The sequence below is a fragment of the Takifugu rubripes genome, chromosome 21 (genome assembly GCF_901000725.2).
Source record: "Takifugu rubripes chromosome 21, fTakRub1.2, whole genome shotgun sequence".
In the NCBI taxonomy this organism is placed as follows: Eukaryota; Metazoa; Chordata; class Actinopteri; order Tetraodontiformes; family Tetraodontidae; genus Takifugu; species Takifugu rubripes.
In genome coordinates, this window is record NC_042305.1 from 13,931,261 (window position 1) to 13,953,522 (window position 22,262).

General features: G+C 41.6%; 4 protein-coding genes across 7 annotated transcripts; all 4 read left to right on the top strand.

The window, feature by feature from the left end:
- Positions 1-191: 191 nt before the first annotated feature.
- On the top strand, positions 192-1,534 carry LOC101079547 (transmembrane protein 248; the record flags this gene model as incomplete). Its single annotated transcript, XM_074084904.1, is given in 7 exon segments — positions 192-365; positions 454-703; positions 775-874; positions 979-1,120; positions 1,221-1,311; positions 1,314-1,361; positions 1,512-1,534. Coding segments are annotated over 7 exon segments (828 nt in total), but the record flags the coding sequence as incomplete, so codon positions are not given.
- Positions 1,535-3,178: 1,644 nt separating this feature from the next.
- Positions 3,179-12,268, top strand: morc2 (MORC family CW-type zinc finger 2). 3 transcript variants are annotated; one of them, XM_011615775.2, is made up of 27 exons: positions 3,179-3,353; positions 3,806-3,970; positions 4,615-4,668; positions 4,777-4,811; positions 4,901-4,969; positions 5,056-5,146; positions 5,237-5,345; positions 5,861-6,020; positions 6,266-6,377; positions 6,462-6,587; positions 6,663-6,742; positions 6,825-6,907; positions 6,995-7,080; positions 7,184-7,324; positions 7,412-7,566; positions 7,683-7,811; positions 7,893-7,998; positions 8,109-8,241; positions 8,315-8,398; positions 8,533-8,775; positions 8,889-9,128; positions 10,057-10,093; positions 10,208-10,346; positions 10,430-10,597; positions 10,673-10,766; positions 10,874-11,062; positions 11,138-12,268. In XM_011615775.2, exons 2-27 carry the CDS (start codon positions 3,903-3,905, stop codon positions 11,204-11,206), a joined length of 3,000 nt encoding a protein of 999 aa, XP_011614077.2. In that variant the 5' UTR covers positions 3,179-3,353; positions 3,806-3,902; the 3' UTR covers positions 11,207-12,268. The 3 variants fall into 3 exon arrangements, with proteins under 3 accessions (XP_011614077.2, XP_029685779.1, XP_011614076.2); XM_029829919.1 differs by having other exon boundaries at positions 10,060-10,093; XM_011615774.2 differs by having other exon boundaries at positions 3,821-3,970.
- A 325-nt stretch (positions 12,269-12,593) lies between these two features.
- LOC101080000 (acyl-CoA dehydrogenase family member 11-like) lies at positions 12,594-17,303 on the top strand. Of its 2 annotated transcripts, none has more exons than XM_029830227.1 (15): positions 12,594-12,712; positions 13,412-13,700; positions 13,851-14,074; positions 14,184-14,283; positions 14,505-14,622; positions 14,826-14,968; positions 15,057-15,209; positions 15,419-15,513; positions 15,598-15,697; positions 15,770-15,910; positions 16,095-16,187; positions 16,266-16,373; positions 16,477-16,648; positions 16,836-16,902; positions 16,978-17,303. In XM_029830227.1, the coding sequence occupies exons 2-15, from the start codon at positions 13,425-13,427 to the stop codon at positions 17,102-17,104; spliced, it is 1,917 nt and encodes a 638-aa protein (XP_029686087.1). In that variant the 5' UTR covers positions 12,594-12,712; positions 13,412-13,424; the 3' UTR covers positions 17,105-17,303. The 2 variants fall into 2 exon arrangements, with proteins under 2 accessions (XP_029686087.1, XP_011614079.2); XM_011615777.2 differs by having other exon boundaries at positions 12,633-12,721.
- A 411-nt stretch (positions 17,304-17,714) lies between these two features.
- slc8b1 (solute carrier family 8 member B1) lies at positions 17,715-22,204 on the top strand. The gene is made up of 15 exons (XM_011615778.2): positions 17,715-18,099; positions 18,479-18,631; positions 18,920-18,972; positions 19,296-19,353; positions 19,440-19,545; positions 19,798-19,965; positions 20,061-20,171; positions 20,258-20,329; positions 20,414-20,544; positions 20,612-20,753; positions 20,845-20,966; positions 21,121-21,274; positions 21,346-21,426; positions 21,509-21,573; positions 21,651-22,204. The coding sequence occupies exons 1-15, from the start codon at positions 17,935-17,937 to the stop codon at positions 21,837-21,839; spliced, it is 1,770 nt and encodes a 589-aa protein (XP_011614080.1). The 5' UTR covers positions 17,715-17,934; the 3' UTR covers positions 21,840-22,204.
- The last annotated feature ends 58 nt before the right edge of the window (positions 22,205-22,262 follow it).

The window sequence follows — 22,262 nt, forward strand, 5'->3', positions numbered from 1 at the left end:
GCTGTTTTTAATTATTTGGTAGACGTCAAGACATTTGGCAAATACACATTACAGCAACAGTTGTTTAACTAGTCTAATGTTATGCAGCGTAAATTTATGCCACTAAAACCAAATAAAACATTAAATTTATTCTTCCGCTTCTCAACAGTTTCCTCTAAATGACAGAGGTACTTTTGTGTCGTTGCAGGTAAACGTGGAGTGTAATTATGGTTCTCTGCCAGTCTGTGATCAACCTTAGAGATAGTTTTTACAACAATCCTCCAAAGGCAACGTTTTTGTTGTGTCTGCTGAGTTTGGCTTTTTCATTCATTTGCCTCAGCTATTACACTTACACTCACATTCTTCCGAACCCCGACACCACAAAGGTATGGACTCACCTAAGAGCTTCTCATTGTTACATCATGTCGAAGCTGATTAAACATATTTCAATAATACACTTCAACTTTTCTGCAGGACTGGAATCGTCTCCTCTCATCCTTATCACAGTTCCAGCTGTGTATGAAAGCGACTGCGAGTTCTGAGCTTGTCGCGCCGACTTCCTCTTGGGTGACAAGCAGATACAATTCAAACACCTCTCCAAACGCTCCTGTCATCACTCTGCACCTGAAGGTCCCTCTGGCTGTGACTGCCAATTTGCACAATGACTCACTGGAAGGCCTTGGATTACAAACTACCCTGAGAGCTGAGCAACTGCATCTAGGAGGTTAGATTGCATTGGATTATTCTTCTGTGCATGACCAAAACTTCTGACAGGTATTTTTATTTGTCCCTCAGGTATTGAGCTTGTTAATTTGACTCTGCAGTTTTCATGTGGAGTGGATGGTTATACCTGTCTCACCATAAGTGCGCCAGTGCACATCCTGCCAATTGACATGTAAGTTTAATAACAGGTTTAAAAGTCTCCTCTCTGTGCTTTAATTGATCAGCACCATCTGCTTAAGTACATGAAATTACATGAGTCATATGTACACTCGATAGGCTTCCACCTGACTGCCCCAAGTATGACAAAAACATTTCATACATACAAGTGGAAGCCAGCAACAAGCAGCCCAATGCTCCTCAAACCTGCTACAGCCTAAATTTCAAGAATGACCCTACCCTCACAGTCATGTTGACATGGGTACAGTATGCCACACCGAGCAAGCAATTCATTCAGACGTAGAAAGACAGATACTTTGTTGGCCTCCGGTCAACCATGCTCAACTTTTTTTCTTCTTTAGCAGGAACAAATGGTGTCAGTGCATCATCTGTTGGAAGTCAGTGTGTGTCTACTGGGAATTTGTTGTGTACTCTGTGTAGTTTCCTGCATGAGATTTTCACTTCTGCATCACTACAGTTGGACCAGACAGGATCCATAAAATGTAAGTAATTTCTATTTTGTCACAGTCATTACCTTTATCCAATGATAAGTGTGAATTTGGTCTCTGCATGTAGTTTTGCAAGAATCACCAATGAATTACCTTTTATATCACAGTGTATGAGAAAACTAAAGATACCCTTTTAACCATCAGTTCTCTTTTTGCAGTGGCCCTAGGTTGGCACGTTGGTTGTTTTTCATCATCCTCTGCATCACGAGGAACTCAAAAAAAATTGGCCAACAGGAAACAATTACGTGCAGTTCATTATACATGGAAACTGTCCTGCCTGTTTGGGGGTTATGCCATCAAGTTTACAAGAGAAATTGTGTTTACTTGATTCAGAAAGCAACAATGAAGTTGTGAAAACAAGAGTATGTTGTTTTCAAATGCTGTGATGAGGACTGCAAGGAATTAACTTTTTAAAAGATGATCAGAGTTCTCTCTCTCTTTCTCTCTCTCTATGAATGTATCTATCTATGGGTTCAGAGCCCAAGTATTGTTTAAATTTTCAGTCTTGCTTAATGCAACCTAAGCTTGAGCTGCATCAACTATGACCATGTTTTTTCCTTGGAAGGTTTTGCATCAAGTTACTTGAAAAGTCCAATACCAAATCAGTGGACCATCTCCATTTTAGGAGATTTGAGTATGAAATATGGCTTTTATGTGGCTAATCTTTATTTTATTGGTAGGACCAATGTAAATTACTGTTTGAACACACATTACTGTTTTTCATTCAACATATAGTTTTGTCTTTAATATTTTTTAGTTATCTTTTTGGATATGAATGCAATATTTTTAAAATGTGAAAATAGTATAAATTTACAGTATTTATTCCAGGCAATGTCTGGATGTTAAGGTACTTTTTCAGATGGAGGAAGTCTTGTATGTACCGGGTTTAATCTGTTTACAATTAATCATATTGCCATATCTGCAAATATTAAAGGTTAGACTTACCGGTATGTTGAATAAAAATAATTAAATGTATTATTTGGGGAATTTGAGGGGATATTCCAGTCCATGGGCTTATGAATCTGATGAAAAATTATCTGAAGTTTTATTATAGAATATTCAAATAGATATATAAATAGAGAAATTAAATGAATTACACTAACCGAGGCACAGAAATATGGTTGAAAGATGAAGGAAGTGAAATATATTAAGGCATTGGTTTAGATTTTAAAAAATTGAAAGTACAGAATATTTTTGTTTTTCTACTGAAGGCAGTATGGTTTCCTGACCATAGACTAATATGCAAAATAAACACCTTTAGTGTGCATTTTTCTGGTAACTGTACATATTTTCTGTCTTTATTGCCAACATTTTAACATAACATGTACAAATTACGAATGTGACTTGGAATATTACATGTCCAAATCATCTTTCACATAAAGGTAAATCTGTTTTTAACACAAACAAAACAAACAACTTTACTGGCTTTATTTTTTAAAATTCCCTAGACAGAATGGCAATTTGAACAATAGAATACAAAACCTTTTATTCGAATTTACATTCCAGCGAATAAAATTTGACAAACGTAACAAACCTAAAAATATTATTGGAGGGCATTTTTGATTAAGAATAAGGAAAACATTACTATTTTCTTATATCATTACTTCATAATCATATCATTTGTCAGTCTGTCAAAAGAACCTTAAAACGTCTTAAATGTATTGCTTTAAATACAATAGTAGGTGACACATATTCCACTGCTGAGTAAAAGTCACAGACGGACCGACATGATCCGACGGTTACGTACACTTCCAGGCCAATCACGGCGAAGCTTTTATGATGAGCATTTCTATTGGCTGACAACCCGGAAATAGGCGGGAATTGTGCAGCCCCAGAAAAGTATCTTGTGTCGAAATGGTCGGATTTCGCGCGGCCTGGTTGCTTATTTAATGTTATCGAGGAAGGAAGAAAACATAACTTTCTGCAAAGTTGTGTGGATTATGACAACATCGCAAAGCCAGCACAAAGTCGCCACCACACGAAACGGTCTGAATATTTGCAGAAATTGCCTGATGTACTAAGCCTCAACTACATTTCTACTCTATGAAGCTAACACGCTAACGTTAAGGCTACATTATAAACACTGCGTTAAATAGGCGTGCTCCCGGTAGCTACATTAATTTGCTTCACGCAATATAAGGGGTGATGAACACGTTTTACAATGTCGTTAGTTTTGAATCATTACGCTTTATCATGAACGGATATTTTGGCAGAAGCAGGCTATTCTGTTTCGCATAATTATTAGTCTTGAATCTGCCTTTGCCTTAAAACTAAAAAAAAGAAAAACGGGCCTCCACGTGTTATCCCATATTTTGGGAGGCGGGTGTGATCCGTTTCACTAATGTGTGAATGTTGTCCTTAATGATGCATCCAAATATATCTGTCAGTTTGTGTCTAGCTTGTCAATTGTATAACGTTGCTTTACGCTGCCTTGACAGTGTTCGTCTCTGTAGCATAACAGCTTCATTGGAGCTCCACTGAAACGGAGGAAAGAAAAGAGCGTTGAAGGGAATCCAGAAGTAATTGTTTGTGGCCATGGCCTACTCCAACTACAGCTCTCTGAGCAGGGCTCAGCTTACGTTCGAATACCTGCACACAAATTCGTAAGTCCTGGTTTCTGATGTTGGCATTACATGACATTACTATGGCTCATATAAAGCGCACCTACTACTAAAGCTACCACCTACTAAATATAAATGCTGGCATGGCAAATGCTTTTGGAAAAGCTTTCTAGTATTCCAGTAGAAAGATTATAATGTGAACATTTAATTTTGCAGGAGAAAGGTTTTCTAGACTTAGACTGGAACAAATGATGTGAGAAATGTTGTCACTGTATAGACTGATTTCATGCTACAATCTACTTTTTTGTGTTCAGATTGATCTAATTTGGTAACTTATGGGTCATTTTTTGATGTAACTGGAGTTTTTGACAGTTGATGGGAACAATATTGGTCATTTCACATTAATGAAGGTGGAACCAGTGGCATTTCCTGACTAACTGGAAAACTCTTTCACTTGAATTTGGAATGATCCACCAAGTTAGTATATTCAGAAAGATGTCGAAGATATCCTGGGCTCGTACACAGAAACCCTGGGAACCTTTCACCACAAGAATAGTGATTATAAATCCTGCTAAACAATACCAATCGATATGAAATGAATAAGTTACAACCCAGCAGATTATATGCACATATTGTTTTTTTAATATTAAAGAAAAAAACTCATGAGAATTTTGGTGTGTTTTCAGCACAACCCACGAGTTCTTATTTGGAGCCTTGGCAGAGCTGGTTGACAATTCGAGGTACCCATAATGTTTTTGCTGCAGGCCTTATTTTTAAACATTCTGTTAATCCAACATCGTTTCTTGAAATATGTCTGCATCTTATTTCTGTCTTATTTCTTTTTACAGAGACGCCAGTGCGACACGAATAGACATTTACACAGGTACTGTATGTCTGGGGGGGTTGTAGATCAGAGAATATAAGCCACTCCTAGTCATTAAATACCTCTTACACTTTTCCATCTGCTGTCAGAAAAAAGACCTGAGTTAAGAGGCGGTAATATGCTTTGTTTTCTGGATGATGGCATTGGAATGGATCCCAGTAAGCTCATCTCACTCTTAAATTTACTTGATTATGTAATGTTTGTTTTTTCTGGGGTAAAAATGCTTATCACCTTCCCTTGGTAGATGATGCCACGCATGTCATTCAGTTTGGCAAATCAAGCAAACGCTCACTGGAGTCTACTCAGATTGGCCAGTACGGAAATGGACTTAAATCGTAAGACTGTCATCCATTTTGAGTGCCAAATATTCAAGATCTGTGGTGCACCAATTTTAATTCTTTTCTTTTTTTAAAAATTAATTTCAGTGGCTCAATGCGAATTGGGAAAGACTTCATCTTGTTTACAAAAAAGGACAACAAGCTGACATGCCTTTTCCTGTCGAGGACCTTTCATGAGGAGGAGGGACTTGATGAGGTCAGAGTTTAAATTATTGGTCTAGGCCTGTCGCAGCATAACAAAACCACACCTAAGAGTTGTCTGGAGCTGTATTTTCTATTTATTTTCTGACTCTTTTGTTATAAATAATGAGAAGCTGTGTAAAGCAGGCAGTGTGTGACATGATGACTGGTGTGTATATGAATGAACAAAAGCTCACGAGAGGAAACCTAATATTTTTATGAGTCTATAGCTATGCATGGTTGAGCGTGTCCAAATAAATAACAAATCCAAACTTTTGCTCAGTGTATCTCAACCATCTGTGTGATGCTTTTATTTTCTGCATATGTAGATAGAAGATATGTCGTGAAAATTTGCATCAGATTCTAATAAAAAATATACTCAGTGGTTAAAATTGTATAGTTGGTGAAAGTAAACTAGATTCTGTCGTTTGCAAATTCTAATATTAGGTTTTCATTAGGGGGGCAATAATTCAGAAGAAACACATCGAGCATATAGTTGTATAACCCGTTTCCATTATTGTGTCTTTACAGGTGATTGTCCCACTTCCCTCATGGGATTTGAATACTAAAGAGCCGATAACTTTGGACCCAGAAAAGTATGCTGTAGAGACAGAGTTGATCTTCAAATATTCACCTTTTAGTGATTGGAATCAGTTGATGGAGCAGTTCAGCAAAATAGAAAGTAGCAGTGGTAAGCACAAGTGTCCATTTAAAGAAATCAATAAATACAAATATCGTGCCAAATTCATAACCAGTATCTTGATGGGAAACACAGCAGAAGGATGCCCTGATTGTAAAGTTTTCAGATGTTGGAAGGGGTGGCATCAATTGTGACATACAACTCGATTCCACATTTCTATAAAATACATGATTATAACGGGTCTTTGTGACATTTTTTATTATTTAGCATTCTCATTTTAAGTGTTTTGTTTAAAGGGACCCTGGTGATCATCTATAACTTAAAGCTGATGGACAACAGAGAACCGGAGCTGGATTTTGAGACGGATCACCAGGACATACTCATGGCTGGGACACCGGCTGAAGGAGTGTGAGTTTAATCATATAGTCACCAAACTTCATGTGGACTTGGTTTTATTCTTCTTATATTGAGCCATATTTGCTGCTCACACAGAAAGCCTGAGCGGAGATCGTTCAGAGCTTACGCTGCTGTTCTGTACATCGATCCACGCATGAGGATTTTTATCCAGGGTCATAAAGTCCGAACCAAGAGACTGTCCTGCTGCCTGTATAAACCAAGGTAATGTGCAACAATATGAATACTGTATCTGCATTCGTTATTTCGGGAAGTAATTTGCGTTGTTTTTGATGATAGGGTTTATAAATACTCATCCACTCGTTTTAAAACCCGTGCTGAGCAGGAGGTCAAGAAAGCCGATCATCTTGCAAAGATTGGTGGGTTGGTCTTTGCATGTGTTTTCATATGTTTTTTTACTGTCGCTGCTCCGGCTCATCGCAGCTTTTTTTTTTTAATCAGCTGAGGAGAAATCAAGAGAGGCAGAGAGCAAGCGCTTAGAATTTGAGGCCAGAGTGGGAGACAGCGTGTCAAAAGAATCGCGTGTAAGTTCTGTATTTATTCCAATGTTTGTGTATTTTGTCAACCCCAATCTGATGTCTCCCCCTGTTGTCAATCGTGCCATACTTTAGGCCCTCCTGAGAAAGGTTCAAGATTCAGCCATGATGCTCAAACGGGATGCTGAAATGAAGAAAAGAATTCTGGAAGCCAAACAGAAGTATAATCAGAAAAGAACCTGGATTTGATATAAGAAGTTTAGAATTGTGTTTAAGTTCAAATGCATGGCTTTGCTATATGTGCTGGCCCCTCTGTGTTCTCAGAGCTTTAAAGGAGCCAAAGGAGCTGAATTTTATTTTTGGGGTGAATATTGAACAGAGGGACCTGGATGGGATGTTTGTGTACAACTGCTCACGCCTCATCAAGATGTATGAGAAAACCGGTCCCCAGTTGGAGGGAGGCACGTAAGTTAAAAGCACACAATGTACAGGTGAGAGTCACATTTTGGTTATTGGAAAAGGCCTTAATCCTATCCCATCTGTCCATTCTAGGGCCTGCGGAGGTGTGGTTGGAGTGGTGGATGTCCCTTATTTAGTTTTAGAGCCCACTCACAACAAACAGGATTTTGCTGATGCAAAGGAATATCGACATTTATTGAAATCCATGGGGGAACACCTAGCCCAGTATTGGAAGGATGCAAACATAGGTGAGTTTCTCTCTGGTGTTAATGGGCGATCAAAGATCACTTAAAGCATGATAATAATGGAAGAACCTCCTGCATGAAACACTTGTGTGTGCCTGTGTGTGTGCGTGTGTCCACAGCTCAGAAAGGCATAGTGAAGTTCTGGGATGAGTTTGGATATCTCTCTGCCAGCTGGTCTTCTGCTCCATCAGCTGACATGAGATACAAGAGACGCCGTGCCATGGAGATTCCCATTACCATTCAGTGTGGTAAGCGTCAGACTTCTCATACATTCAAAAACGGAGACATAATACCAAAATAACACAACATTCTGAATTCTTAATTTTCAGATAAATGTTTAAAGTGGAGAACATTACCATTCCAGATGGATGCCGTGGACAAGCGCTATCCAGACAGTTGGGTGTGTCTCATGAACCCTGACGGCACGCAGGACAGGTACAAAAAGAGTGCTGTAAATTCCAGTTTTGTAAATTAAATGTGCAGAGCTCATCAGTGCAGCCTTTTACTCTGCTACATGCATATAATATGCACCGCTGTGATTTCAGGTGTGATGCCCCTGAGCAGAAACAGAACATTCCATGTGGTGTTCTTAAGAAAGAAAAAGTGTCCTCCGAAGACAAGAAGAAAGAGTTGGCAGAGAAAATCAAACAGCAGCAGGAGAAATTAGAGGCACTGCAGGTAGCTCTTTCATTGATGTCTACCGGGGTTTCTTGCAATGCGTTTGCTGATGGATGATAACGTTTACTCCCAGAAAACCAGCACCATCAAATCAGCAGCAGACATTAAGAAACTACCACTGGAGGTCAGCATGAAACCAACAGAGAGCCCTACTCAGGTGCTGTTCCTACTGTACTGTCCTTATTTATTCATTACCCTCTTTATTTGCTGTTGTTGCTTGTCTGCTTCAGTCAAAATTACGTCACTGTTCGCTTTGTTTCCAGTTACTTTATGATCTTGTCTGCCTTTCAGCCGTCCCGGTCTTCTGTAAGGACAGCGACACGACCCCGCTCCCCACCACTTCCTGCTCTCCTCAAAAATGCCCCCAGTAACCCACAGGCTCGTACTGCTTCTCAGCGCCCCACTCGGTCTCCCGCCCCATCGCTGCCACCAAAAGTTGAGCCACCAAAGTCCAGGGCTGCAGCCAAGTCTCCGCTGCCTACACCTGTAACCAAAGCTACCGCAAAGACCTCAGCAGCTAGCCGCAGTTCACGGGTAGGTGAAAAGTTTTATAATTCAAGACTGAAGAGTCAGCACAAAGTTCAAATATCAGCACTTGACCAACTTCCAAACACAGTTTGACACAATATCTGTTTCCTTTTCTTCAGACGGCTCCCAAAACAGCAGCCAAGGCTGTAGCTACTGGGCAGCGCAAGAGAATTGTGGAGCAAGACGACAGTGAGGAAGAGGAGGAGGAGGACGAAGAAGAAGAGGAGGAGGACGACGAAGAGGAGGAAGATGAAGACAGTGAAGTGGACAAAACACAATCAAAGAAATTCAAAATGGCTGCGGCCCTTGGAAAGGTGTTGGAGAAGCCCACCCCCCCCAAACGCGGCAAGTTGGAAGAGGTAAACTTTGGCACTGGTGTGATCTCCTGCATGATTAGAAATGTTTGTTAAATAAGATGCTAAATAAGATTACTCTTAAACTCTGGTGGAGCATCTTTATGAATTTTGCGCACTCCTTCGCTTGCTTTTAATTGCTCTCCCATAGTGGAATTCTAAAACTAGCTTTTGAGGCCCCATCCAGGTTTGAAAACTGACGGTTACTCCCCATCCATACCTGTACCCAGTGCCACAAATACTGGGTACAAAATGACCTCATCTGTGCACTGCTTTTTGAGATATGTTAATAACAATCTAACATGCAAACTTACCTTTGCTAATGGTTAACCTAATTTTTATAATCACGCAGTACAAGTGAAGAAAGAGAACCAGTATAAAGGTGTTATAAAGCAATGGTCAGCTATAAAACAAACCCTTGTCATAAAGTGAATTCCAAACTACTTTCAAGATGACACATCTGACCATGTAGGGCTCATTTGGTGACTGAGATTGGAGTTCCTGGATGTGAGGGCAGAAGATGGCACTTAAAATTAGACCTCATGTGATGTTGACTTTGCAGGTTTACAAATGCTCACAGCACAGCAGCTAAATCCAGCTAAATCCAGTTCCATGCCACAGCATGGGGCTAGATTAAAGGTAGCTTTACCTGGTTCGCTCTCTAAATTTCTCTAACCTCATCTGGTCCGGGTGTATTCTGAGCTCATGGTTCTCACCACTAATGTTGTTCTAGTGTCTACTAATGTTGTATCATTCTGTATCCCTGTTAGTGACATGTCATAGTCACCACTTCTTGAGCTTGCATGGGCTTTAGCTGTAATTCTTCACCAGAAAAGCGAGTGCTTCTTCTGGAACCCTGTTTGTCTAAGCATTGTCATTCTCACTACAATGATAATAACACCATTTGATTTTGCATCCCGCAAACTCCAAACAGCAGGAACCAGACAACGATGCCAAGAATGCTCAGAAAGGTGAGAGAATTGCCCTGCACTGCACATCCCCCCCCCCCACGGATCCTTAAAAAAAGAAGCCGTAAAAGCTAAAAAGAACTTCTATGAAGGTATTTGGGGTTTACTTTTTTACAGATAAAGGTCTGCTGGTGGAAGTGCGCGTCAACAAGGAGTGGTTCACCGGCAAAGTCATCGCTGTGGAGACCAATAAACAGAGTGTTCGCTGGAAAGTGAAGTTTGATTATGTACCCAGATCCACACCTAAGGACCGATGGTACGATGCTGTCTCCGTTCATGCCTTTCCACGTTGTTTTGACCTAACGCATGAAACAACAATTTGTTTGTGTGCCTACAAAGGGTGTTTAAGGGTAGCGATGAAGTGCGGTTAATGCGGCCGGCATCCCCGAGCTCTCAGACTCCTGACACACAGCAGGAGACTGAGAAGGGGCCGGCACCTATGGAGCCAGACACCACTCAGCCAGGAACCAGTCGAGAGGTGACAGACAGCCTGGTCAACATGTTAAGGTGGGAGGATTACAGAAGTTAGTAGCTATACTAAATATATCTATCACACTGATGTATCCACGCTCATGTTGGCAGGACAATGTTGCGTTACTTTTTCCCTCCCGCTTTTCGGATTTCGAAGGATGACGTTAACAGCATGGCAGCTGAGGAATTGGTCGCTTTTCCTTTGGTAAGACAAACAAATGAAGAAAAAAAAACTTGAAGTTTAAAAGTAAATCAAACCTGGTCTTTCCTTCTAAGGCCATTCACATCAAATATGCTCTCTTCTCCTTTTAGAAAGAGTATTTCCAGCAGTATGAATGCGGTCTCCAGTCACTGTGCAACTCCTACCAGAGCCGAGCTGATGCCAGGGCCAAAGCTGTGGAAGAGAAGAGCAACAGCCTTGAGCTCAAGCTGAAAGAAGCCGACGAGAAACTGCAGAACCTGCGAACAAATATTGTAGCACTTCTACAGAAAGTCCAAGAGGTGACTGCTGATTATGTTAAGTACACCCCTACTCTCACTGCTGCAGTAAATAAAATCCTTTTCTTGCTTTTCTAGGACATTGACATAAACACAGATGACGAACTGGACGCATACATAGAAGACCTTCTCACCAAGGGTGATTAAAGGAAAACAGCAAGTGGAGAAAACAGGATATGCAGTTTTTTTTAAAATAAATAAACACTACATACCATTATGCTCCCAAAGACTCACATGTAGAGAGTAGACTGTAAATATTTAAGAATATATTCCTGATTTATCCCTCCAGTGATCAACACTTATACTAAATTTGATCTTCGTTTAATCTATGTTTAAAACCACTTTGATTTTTCAACTTAATGTAGGTTTAAAGCAGTTGTTTTTATCTGTTCCTAATGCTGTGACAAACTGCAGACTACACGTGTTTTGGATCACCAGTAAGATTTAAAACCAACTTTCAGACTGTATTATATATTTTTATTTTTCTATATCATGGATTCTCAAGTGTTGCCCAGTTTTCTTCATCTTAAACTACCAGAATACTATTAGGCTTGAATGTTTCTGTTACATCGACAAACGAGTTACGTTTTTATCAGTATAGATATTGTCCTTCATCCCCCCACACTTTACGCTAGTATTCTGAGATTATTTTTGGAGAAAAAAATTTCATTTAAACGCAAAGGCTACATGTTCATAACTATTCAGTGCCTCTGTGCTCCTTTTTGAACAGATTTTTAAACTATAGAAAAGTTTTATTACAAGATGCATGCTTTCATTTTGTTCTGATTGGGACAAAAAATGTATTTTTGACAGATCTACTGAAAAAGAAAATAAATCCGTACAGTCTGAGCTTTTGTGTGTGAATGTTGTTAACAAACATTCTTTTGGCTCATCATTTATTATTTTTCTGTCTCGCATTTGTCCACTTGACTGCCTGTTTTCTGAAAATATATGAGGCAGAACCAATGTGACATTCAGTCCAACTTTGAGAAAAAAAATTACCAGTTGTTAATTTACAGTGGAATTATTACACAATTCCAGCAATTGTAGGATTTGCAAAAATACAAATGAAAGACATGATTCTTCGCTTTACATAATTTAGTCAAATCAGTTGAACTTTCCTGCTGGGTTGCATCTGAAATGTTTTCTGTCTTGGTGAGATGGTTTCAGTGTTGGTATTGCCATGAATAATCTTAAAGTAAATGTAAATAAATGTAGAATTTTTCTTCCTTGTCATTTTCATCTATTTAAAGAGAATGCACTTTCTGGGCTGTGGCTTAATTCTAGTCATTGCTTAAATTGCTCAGTTCATGTTCTGATAAAAGGATGATTACACACAACGTTGACGTGAATATCTGCGTCTAAATTATGAGAAAATCTATATTCTTGCTATTTCCACTTGCAGGAAGACATGCAGGTAGAAGCTTTGCATTTTTAAAGTGAACTGCCGATTTAAACTAAGATAATGCAATACCAGCAATTCAGGCTTAAGGTTATTTTAAGTCTTTCGCCTGATTTTCACATTAATGATAAACCACTTTGAACCGGGACGCTCTTTCAATTCACGTTCAGACACCAGACTCTCGCGAGAGTTGCTCAGCTGTGTGTTCAGGTTTTAAGTTTAAGTTGCGGTGTTTGCCACAAAACCTGCCTGTGCGTCTAGTAAGACATGTCACCTTATATTTTCTGTTGTATCTATAAGTTTGACGACAACTATTACATCGAGAGTATCGAGTTAAATCCTAATTATGGTTTCTATTAGCATAATTGCTAACACTGGTTTTGTTGTCATAGGTGTTGCATTTCTATAATATTTCGGTGAATGTTGCAGAAAACAATTCTCAGTTGCAAGGTCGCCTGCTTTAAATGTGATAAAATATTAATCAGAAAATATGAAGCTCCGCGATGCACAAATGTGTTGACCTTTAACCCACTTTTGGGCCGTCGTGCAGATTTCTTAGGTTTTTGTGACAAAAGCTCTCGACTTTGCGACAAATCTTATCCATTCTAAACAAGATCGCAAATATATTCTTTATAACGTTAGCAGCCACTAACCATTAGCTTGAAGTAAATATTTTAATAAGTTTGGTCTTTTTGCAAATGAATGTTACGATTTTTTTTCCCATATTTAGTCCACACAAGAATGCATTCCAAAAGGAGTTTAACAAGAGCATGTGACAAGTAACGAGAGCTAAATATACAGGTTTAAAAGATGTTAAAAAAATCATATTTGTAAAAATTGGAAAAGCAAATACTGCTAAATAATGCAAATGATGTAAGATTCTCTAAAAACCCATAAAATGCCTAGAGACGAAAATAAGTCTTCTGCCGTCTTCCTTGTTGTCTCTGTAGGAAGCTGTCATCCATGCCGGTGAGCACAGCCCTGTTGAACCGTCCCCTGGCAGGAAGCTGCTCTCGGGCATGGCGTGGTGTCTCCCGCCCTCTAGTCTGTGTTAGATCAGCTCATGTAGCTGCAACAGGTTCAACAGCAGATGAAGAGCGAGTCTGGGAGGCTACAGCCCAAGTCCCATTCTCTGGAGCCAGGATAGGATCTTTCTTTCAGGATAGGCCAGTTCTGAAGAATCCATTTCTGGAGGATGCCTTGCTCAGAGGGTACCTGAGTAGACATCTGCCTGAACGGGTAAGGAAAAACACAAATGCATCCAAAGCGCGGTGAAGGTACAAATACTTTGCAAATGTGTTTGATTTCGGAAAATATAACAGTTTTTCCTTAAGTTTGACTGCACAGGATCTATGATACCAGGCAGGCGATGTGTTCACCTGTGCACAGGACGCCCTTTCAGACTTGTGTAAGTTTGGAGAGCGAGTGGCCAATGAGGTGGACGAGTGGGGCAGAGAGTGTGAGCTTAATCCTCCACGGCTGGTGCACTTTGACTCCTGGGGAGGCAGAGTGGACCACATCGTGACCTCCCCAGCATGGAAACGTATGAAGGACCTGTCAGCACAGGAAGGCCTGGTAGCCATTGGTTACGAGAGGTCCTTTGGAGAGTGGAGGTTAGGAGAGCTCGCCATTTCCTTTTTAAATGAACACCAATCATTTTCCATTTTACACAATTAGTTTGGACGTTGCTGCATATTAAACTGTGTTGTATGGGCATTGCAGTCGTGTGTACCAGATGTGCAAGTTGTTCCTCTTCTCTCCTTCCTCGGGACTCTACACGTGTCCACTGGCCATGACAGACGGAGCTGCTAAAGTCATCCAGGTTTGTCTTTTCATAATATAAGTTTTACAACAGCCTCATTAGCAGTTAACAGTGCAATTCTCTCTGCTTCATCATGCATCGGTTATATAATTGAAATACTGCTGAAATTATTAAATGTTTAGTGTGAGTAGAAATGCACGTTGAACAGCTGTATCATATAAACATATAAACTCCCTAGATCTCATTGACTTTGGTGGTTTTCTGGTTGCGTGTGTGTCAAGTCCATAGGTATTTCATCGGCAGTAGAGGAAGCCTACAGTCGCCTGACCACCCGTCAGCCAGAAAGTTTCTGGACTTCTGGGCAGTGGATGACGGAAAGGCGTGGAGGATCTGATGTGGGTGAGTAGGAACTCTTATTTGTTTAGCTCACTGGTGATTATTTTGTTGTTCTCTTCTCTTTCAAGACTTACTGGGCAGATAGATTTAGTAAAAATTGCAAAGGAAACTGAGCAAATAAATAAATGCTGAAAATAAAACCGGTTGTAGAGATTTGTATCACTACAATTATCACTGCAGAAAGAAGCTCTCATGTATTTCCTCAGCCAGTGGTACAGAGACGGTGGCCGTTCCGCAGACAGACGGGTCGTACAAGCTACACGGCTTCAAGTGGTTCACCTCCGCTACAGACGCAGATGTGACTCTCACACTGGCCAGAGTGCAGGACAGGAGAGGAGCCACCACACCGGTACAGCAGTTTTCTTAATCTTCTCTAAACGTCAGTTATCAGAGTGATTTAATCATTGTAAGCATGTGTGCCTGTCTCTGACACACAGGGCAGCAAGGGTTTGACTTTGTTCTATGCAGAGGTCAGTCGCGATGAAGATGGCCGACTGAAGGGCATCGAGGTTCAGAGACTGAAGGACAAGCTGGGGACCAGACAGATGCCGACTGCTGAGTTACTCCTGGATGGCTTGCAAGCACACAGGGTCCGATTTACCCACAGTAAAACTTTAAGATCATTGTCATCTGCACTGATTTGCCGTGGAGTTGCGATCATAGATTATGAGGGGGGTTTTTTTTACATTTATTTGAAAATAAAAACTAAACGGACGAGATAAGTCTGATTTGTAGTGCCTGCTGAGATGATGCACAATGATTTGTGTTTGAGTAAATACTTTTGTTTGGATGATTGCAGCTCTCAGAGGAAGGGAGAGGCGTGGCCTCCATTGCTAACATGCTGACTATAACCCGAATCCACAACAGCATCTCTGCAGCTGCTGCGATGAGAAGGCACGATAGGACTCAACTGGTATTACTACACAGCATCCTGTGCTTCCTTCTAAACTATGCTGTTCCTATGGGGTGTGTTGGCAGGGTGGTCCAGTTAGCTCGTGACTACGCCACTCGACGGACCGCCTTTGGAAAACGTCTTAAGGACCACACCCTTCACACGCAGACCCTCGCCAGGATGGAGGTGAGATGATGAGCACAAATCACCTCTCAACACTGCTTCTAGAAGCGCATCATTCATTCTTTCCACGAGCAGGTAGAGACTCGTGGAGCATTCCTCATGGTCATGGATGTGTGCCGTCTGCTGGGTCGGGAGGAAAGCGGCGTAGCTTCCCAGCTTGATACGAACCTACTGCGTCTTCTGACTCCTGTGGTCAAACTGTACACTGGGAAGCAGGTGAGTCGTTTCTATTACTGGCCAAGTCTCATATTTCCGTTTTCAGCTTCTTCAGATGGCTGAAAGCATTTGGAATTCTAAAGTAATTAAAGCACAAGATGAGATAATGGATCTACATGCAAGCATCTGTAAATATAAGGTGTAAAAATACGGATTTCCTCATGAACATCCGTGTCTGTTTCAGGCAGTGGCTGTGGTTTCAGAGGGTTTGGAATGTTTTGGTGGACAGGGCTACATGGAAGACACTGGTTTGCCAGGATTACTTCGTGATGCACAGGTGAGGGGAGACGTAACCACCGATATCTGTGTTAACGGTTCTAAAATCTAAAGGCTTTCTGGTGTCTTTCTCTCTCAGGTGTTGAGTATTTGGGAAGGTACCACAAATATTCTGTCTCTGGATGTGCTTCGCTGTGTTGCACGCAGCTCAGGAATGGTTCTTCATGCTTATTTCACACATACCAAGGTGCAGAGATGGAAATGATCCTGCTGAATGCCTTACCACCCACAAGTTCCAGGTCAGGGAGAGTTGAACTGAAATGTCATTCACATTTGTGTGTCTCTCATAGTCCCTGCTTGCAAGTGCATCTGGGGTTTCTTCATTGGCTCCTGCAGTAAACTCTGTGGACCGGGCTCTCTCTGAACTGAAGGATTTCATTCAGGGAGCAGCTACTAAAGCACCAGGTTACCTGGAGCTGGCAGCCAGAGACTTAGCTTACAGCTTGGCTCGTACATACACAGGTTCGTACCATATATGTTCATATACTCCTTTAAAATAATAACACTGATAATACATAATAAACTTAGAAAATGTTATTATATCAAGTTCAGTCAAAACCAAAATGAGTATTTGTGGGATGGTCTGAGTTTAATTTTTTAAATTCGACTGTGGTGGGTGAAAACTGTGTGCATGTGTGTGTGTTGACAGGTGCCCTCCTCATTGATCATGCATGCTGGAAAGGAGCATCAGCATCTGACACCTACACGGCTCTCAGGTAAAACCGTCATTTGTTAGGTTTTGTAAACTGTTTAAATGCACCACTTTATCGTTTTGTTTGATTCTTTGCCAGGTGGTGTGAACAAGACTTGTGTCCTGTGGTAACCAGGCAGGCCAGAGGTTGCTATGATCCCAGTACTCCAGCACTAGATGCTGCACTGGTGTATGACCAGCCGACACAAGACCGAAGTGTTCCCTGAAAACAGATGAACCCACCACCTGAACTGGCATTATTGTGCCTTACTTCAACTTTAATAAATGGAATCCTGCCTGTATAAAAAACTATTAACATGATTTTCATGTGAGGATTTGTTTTATTTTATTTTTGATGACTGATATTTTTGTAACTTTTGTATTTTGTGCATGTATAAATAAACATACCCAAAATGTCTAATAATATTTTGTCTTGTTGATCTGTGATTGAATGAAATTTAAGTCAATTTCCAATGAGTCAAAATTCCAGCGGCTGCTTTAATGTATGAACAAAACAACATAAGCATAAACGAAGTGGACTACAGGTCGCAATCTTGGAGCACCTTTAGGGACGTAATTTTAATGTGGTAAAAATTTGTACGGCGCGTTTGAACATGGGGAAGACTCAAAAAGAACAAAAATTGTAAATATTATTTTCTCTATAAACACATTGCATGAGTTTAAATTACCTTTCAATACCAGGATTTTATTGCACCCCACTATATAAAAAGAAATAATGTTTCTATGCAGATGCCTTACTACCGCTTCCGAGTAGACGGTTAAAAATACCAAGTTTCCCAGGAGTCATTAAAGGCAGCACGTCTTTTGTGGGCGGGGCTTCAGTCGAAAACGCACACTATGTTCAGCCGATCAACGTTCAGTCATTTAAATACATCTGAAACGAACACCCTGGCTTTTTACAGAGAAATACTTTTAATTTTTTTAAATTCATGTTAATCGGTTTTAATTGAAATATGGTGGTAGGATCGCTAATCGAGGGGAGCTCAACACTCTCTGTTTAAAGCTAGAATGAACACAACCCAGGATAAAGCGAATCATGCCTTTTTCTATTTTTCTGTCACTTTTGCTGGTGCTGTCCTGCCACCAGCCAGTTGCTTTCGCCTCCGGAACCAGCAGGGCTCAGCCTGAAGTCGGTTTAGCCACAAGATCCCTCGACAGCACGTTAGCCACGACGTTTAACTACAACAACAACGGCGATGAGGTTGGTGCTGCTGGGAACAAACATCTTTTCAGCCTCTGGGCTGCAGATTTAGTGGTAAATCTGCTCTAAACAGATTTATATCAAGCTGCCAGGTTGTCAGCAGGTTTGTCCAGTTGTCACATGATGAGGAAGCCTTGCACGATTAATGTTTGAAATGTGTGACAAGCATGTCAGCTGGACTCATATAGCAAATATAGCTGTGGAAGAGATCATTTCATCTCGTTAGATTAAGGCTATTTTAAGATGTGGGAAGCAACACTGTCAAAATTGTGTCTGTCTGTGTGTGTGTGTGTGTGTGTGTGTGTGCGTGTGTGTGTGTGTGCAATGTTCAGTAAACACCAATGAGGAGTTATTATGATAATGTTTTGTGTGTGTTCAGTGCCACAGTGTGATGAACGTCAGCAGCGATGGCCGATGTGCCTTTGTGAAGAAAACACCTGACTGTAACATGGTAGATGGCTTCATCGACTACCTTCAAGTTGCCTTCTGTCTGCTGCCTCCCAACCTCACACCCCTCACAATCACCCTATGTGTAAGGTCTATGTGTGTCTGTGTGTGTGTATACATGTAAAACTTTGCTTAAAAGAAATGCTAAGAGGAGCCACACCTTTGGAGAACTTGAAATTTTCTGTCTTGCTCTGCTCACACATTCTTCTTTGCTCAACACGTGTGTGAACATAGAGCCCTCCACTTTTGCAACATAAAAAATACCCACATTAGAGGAAGTCTCAGTTGTTATTATAAAATCTGTATCAGTTAACATTCAAATTGGTCTTTTCTGAACGAGAATATTTGTCTTTTTGTCCCTGCTGCTCCACAGATGATCTGGCTGCTGTTTTTATTCGTTATTCTTGGACTGACAGCATCAAAGTTGTAAGTGTTTCGCATTGCCAGAATATTCCACATTTTTCAGTAGATCATTGATTATTCCCGTTAATTATGGCATATTCAAACGTATTTAACACACACACACACACACACAAAGACACACTCGGGTGCACAAATATGTTCCCACACCAAGGCTAAAGCTTTAAATTTCCGTTAAAGCAAGCACTTGTTCTGCTTCCTCTTATCTCTCACTTCAGCTGCACTTTACAGACGCTGGTTTTAACGCTAGGCTATTCAAATAATAGGATGTAATTTGCACTTATTTAAAGCTTGCTCACCATTTTCCCACATTTTCTCTCCCTCTGCAGTTTTTGTCCCAACCTCTCGGCCATCTCCACCTGCCTGCACCTTTCCCACAACGTGGCTGTATCCTTGACCTGCGTCCACTGTGCGTCCGCCAGCAGCGTAACATTGGAAAAAAAGTATTCCTTGACTGCTTTTTTTTTGCTGAGGGCGTGACGTTTCTGGCTCTTGGTAACGGAGCTCCAGACATCTTCAGTGCAATCGCAGCTTTCTCCCACCCAAACACTGCCGGGCTGGCTGTCGGAGCTTTATTTGGTAGGCAAAGTCTCATGCTTAATTGGGGGTAAACACACAATTCATTTTCCAGATTCTTACCCCAACCATCTAACTAAACCCCTGACCCTTATCGTAGGTCAATCAGCCCTTTGTAGTTTTTAGCACCAGCTAAAATGTCTTCACTTTGCTGGTGAAATGCAAGTGTTGGACCTCCCGATTTAGGATGTACAAGAACAGCAACGGAAACCTGCTCATCCTCATTCTGCTCGCTCCGTCTTCCTCCCCCCACAGGAGCAGGTATATTTGTCACCACAGTGGTCGCAGGTTCGGTGGCGCTGGTGAAGCCCTTCGTGGTGGCGTCCCGCCCGTTTTTGCGTGACGTCAGCTTCTACATGGTGGCGGTGTTTTGGACTTTCCTCATGTTGTTCAGACGGACCACGAGCCTGGGCGAGACTTTAGGTACTCTCACACACACACTCACCTGCACATTCAGTGCAATGAAGAGAACAGCAGTGTACAGGACACAATGGGACTGAAGCCTCTCTATTTTCCAGGGTATCTGAGCCTCTATGTGGTGTATGTCGTCATAGTTATCGTCAGTTCGTTCATCTACCAACGTCAGAAACGTTTGATGCTGTCTAGCAGTGAGAACACTTCTGTCCCAGGTTACAGTCACAAACACACAGACAGGCAGCCAATGAAAAGAAGAAATAAATATCGTTTAAAAAGAAAGCATCGTCTGCTTTTGCAGAGATTCACTCGTCGGAGTCCTCGGATGATGACGTTCCTTGCTTGTTCGATGAAAGCATTCAACAAGAATATGGTAGACCCGCAGCATTTCACGGTCATCAAAATGGTGCATTTAGGTTCTCCGTGATGGGCACATGTGTGTGTGTGTGTGTTTCAGAGTCGGAGTACAGGCCGCTCTTACCATCCACTGAGTCTACTTGTCAGATCCTGCTGACCTCTCTGAACCCAGTGGACAGCAGGAAGTGGAGGAGGAAACCGTGGAGCTGGAGAGTCTTCAAAGTACTGAAGGTGTGTAGGATCCCATGTCTCAGAGGTGTCTGCTGAGGTTTGCCCTGAACGATGTCGTTGCTGTCAGACGCCTGTGGAGGTCCTGCTGCTGCTCTGCATCCCTGTAGTCGACCCTGATAAAGAAGATAAAAACTGGAGACGCCCGCTAAACTGCCTCCATCTGATCACTGCCCCTCTGGTGTGTGTACTTGCCTTCCAGTCTGGAGTGTGTAAGTGCCTCACCTGTGAATATTTACGCAGCATGACACATTACAAAATTATTTTTTTACTTCTCTTGTCTTCCCTGACTTTTCAATCAAGATGGAGATTATAAGATCAAGGGCGAGTTCCCTCTCTGGCTGCTTATTCTCCTCCTGGGGCTCTTCCTGTCTGCTATTGTCTTCTGCTCCACCTCCAATGACTGTCCCCCAAAATATCATCCCGTAAGAACACTTCCATTATTAAAGGATTGGAGGATGTTTAATCTTTTTTTTTTTTTGATATTCAGACAGAAGCCAGTGTTATGTCCATGTCATGCGATCATCGATTCTAGCAGCCATGATCAAATGTGCTGTCTCGCTTGTGTGCTTATTCCAGGTGTTTGCAGTGTTGGGCTTCATGGCCAGCGCCGTGCTGATCAGCGCCGCCGCCTCCGAGGTGGTCAGTGTCCTGCACATGCTGGGCGTGGTGCTCAGTCTCAGTAACACCGTGTTGGGCCTCACTCTTTTGGCCTGGGGCAACAGCATCGGAGGTGATGCGCGCATTTCACCCTACAGCACAGACCCATAACCTTGTGTTAAACCCCGTTCATCTCTTTGGCAGATTGCTTCTCTGACATCACCGTTGCCAAGCAGGGGTACCCACAGATGGCGATATCTGCCTGCTTCGGAGGCATCATTTTCAGTATCCTTGTTTGTTCCAAAAGAACTCGTCGGTATGGAAACGCACCAATTTTTTACGACCTCCTTGACTCAAATTCCCACAGACATGCTGTTCGGTGTGGGCCTGGGATGTCTGGTGCAGATGATTAAAACACAGTCAGATGTTCAGGTGAGTCACAGAATCAGCAGTTGTGTAACGTTGCGACGGTTTTGGAGGCAGCATTATTCATCTTTTCCGCTCCACAGTTTGAAGCAGAGGGCTTGCTGACTTGGATCCTCACAGGAGCTCTGGGACTGTCTTTGGCGCTGTCCTTCATCACCATCCCACTGAGCCGCTTCCACTTGGATCGGGGCTACGGGATCTTTCTCCTCGTCTTCTACGCCGCCTTCCTTCTTGTCGCACTGCTCACAGAATTTGGGAAGATCCACATCTGAGGTCGGCGATATGCAGAGGAAAATCCTACCGTGATTCAACAACACACTAGAACATTCTTCATTACAAACTACGACGACTGCATTATTTATATGAACTGTGACAGAACGCGTGAAACAACAAAAAATAACGAATAAGGACCGCTGTTCTCAGGGAGAAATGAAACTGGGACGGTGTGCCCTTTTTAACGAAACACATTTGTGCTGACCGGAGTTGTTGTGACACTTTAAAGCAAATCAAACTTTTTAAGAATGAATTTTAAAAAACAAAACCCTGAAACAAACTAAGATGCACTGCCAATCAAGCGTTTTTGAACTTGTGCCCAGCTGCTTTGGGAGAATTAAAATATTTTATTGCTTTTTTAATATATTGGAGTTGTGGTATTATGTTAAATTATTAAGCAAATCGCTGCACTACGGCGAAGG

Bases quoted from the DNA above. Each gene is read 5' to 3' on its own strand.
- morc2 (XM_011615775.2), top strand. From the start codon at position 3,903: ATGGCCTACTCCAACTACAGCTCTCTGAGCAGGGCTCAGCTTACGTTC. The intron at 8,776-8,888 runs GTAGGTGAAAAG...CCTTTTCTTCAG, and splicing joins CAGCTAGCCGCAGTTCACGG to ACGGCTCCCAAAACAGCAGC. The intron at 9,129-10,056 runs GTAAACTTTGGC...AACTCCAAACAG, and splicing joins AACGCGGCAAGTTGGAAGAG to CAGGAACCAGACAACGATGC.
- LOC101080000 (XM_029830227.1), top strand. From the start codon at position 13,425: ATGCCGGTGAGCACAGCCCTGTTGAACCGTCCCCTGGCAGGAAGCTGC. The intron at 15,911-16,094 runs GTGAGTCGTTTC...TGTCTGTTTCAG, and splicing joins AACTGTACACTGGGAAGCAG to GCAGTGGCTGTGGTTTCAGA. The intron at 16,649-16,835 runs GTTCGTACCATA...GTGTGTTGACAG, and splicing joins CTTGGCTCGTACATACACAG to GTGCCCTCCTCATTGATCAT.
- slc8b1 (XM_011615778.2), top strand. From the start codon at position 17,935: ATGCCTTTTTCTATTTTTCTGTCACTTTTGCTGGTGCTGTCCTGCCAC. The intron at 18,632-18,919 runs GTAAGGTCTATG...GCTGCTCCACAG, and splicing joins CCCTCACAATCACCCTATGT to ATGATCTGGCTGCTGTTTTT. The intron at 18,973-19,295 runs GTAAGTGTTTCG...CTCCCTCTGCAG, and splicing joins GGACTGACAGCATCAAAGTT to TTTTTGTCCCAACCTCTCGG.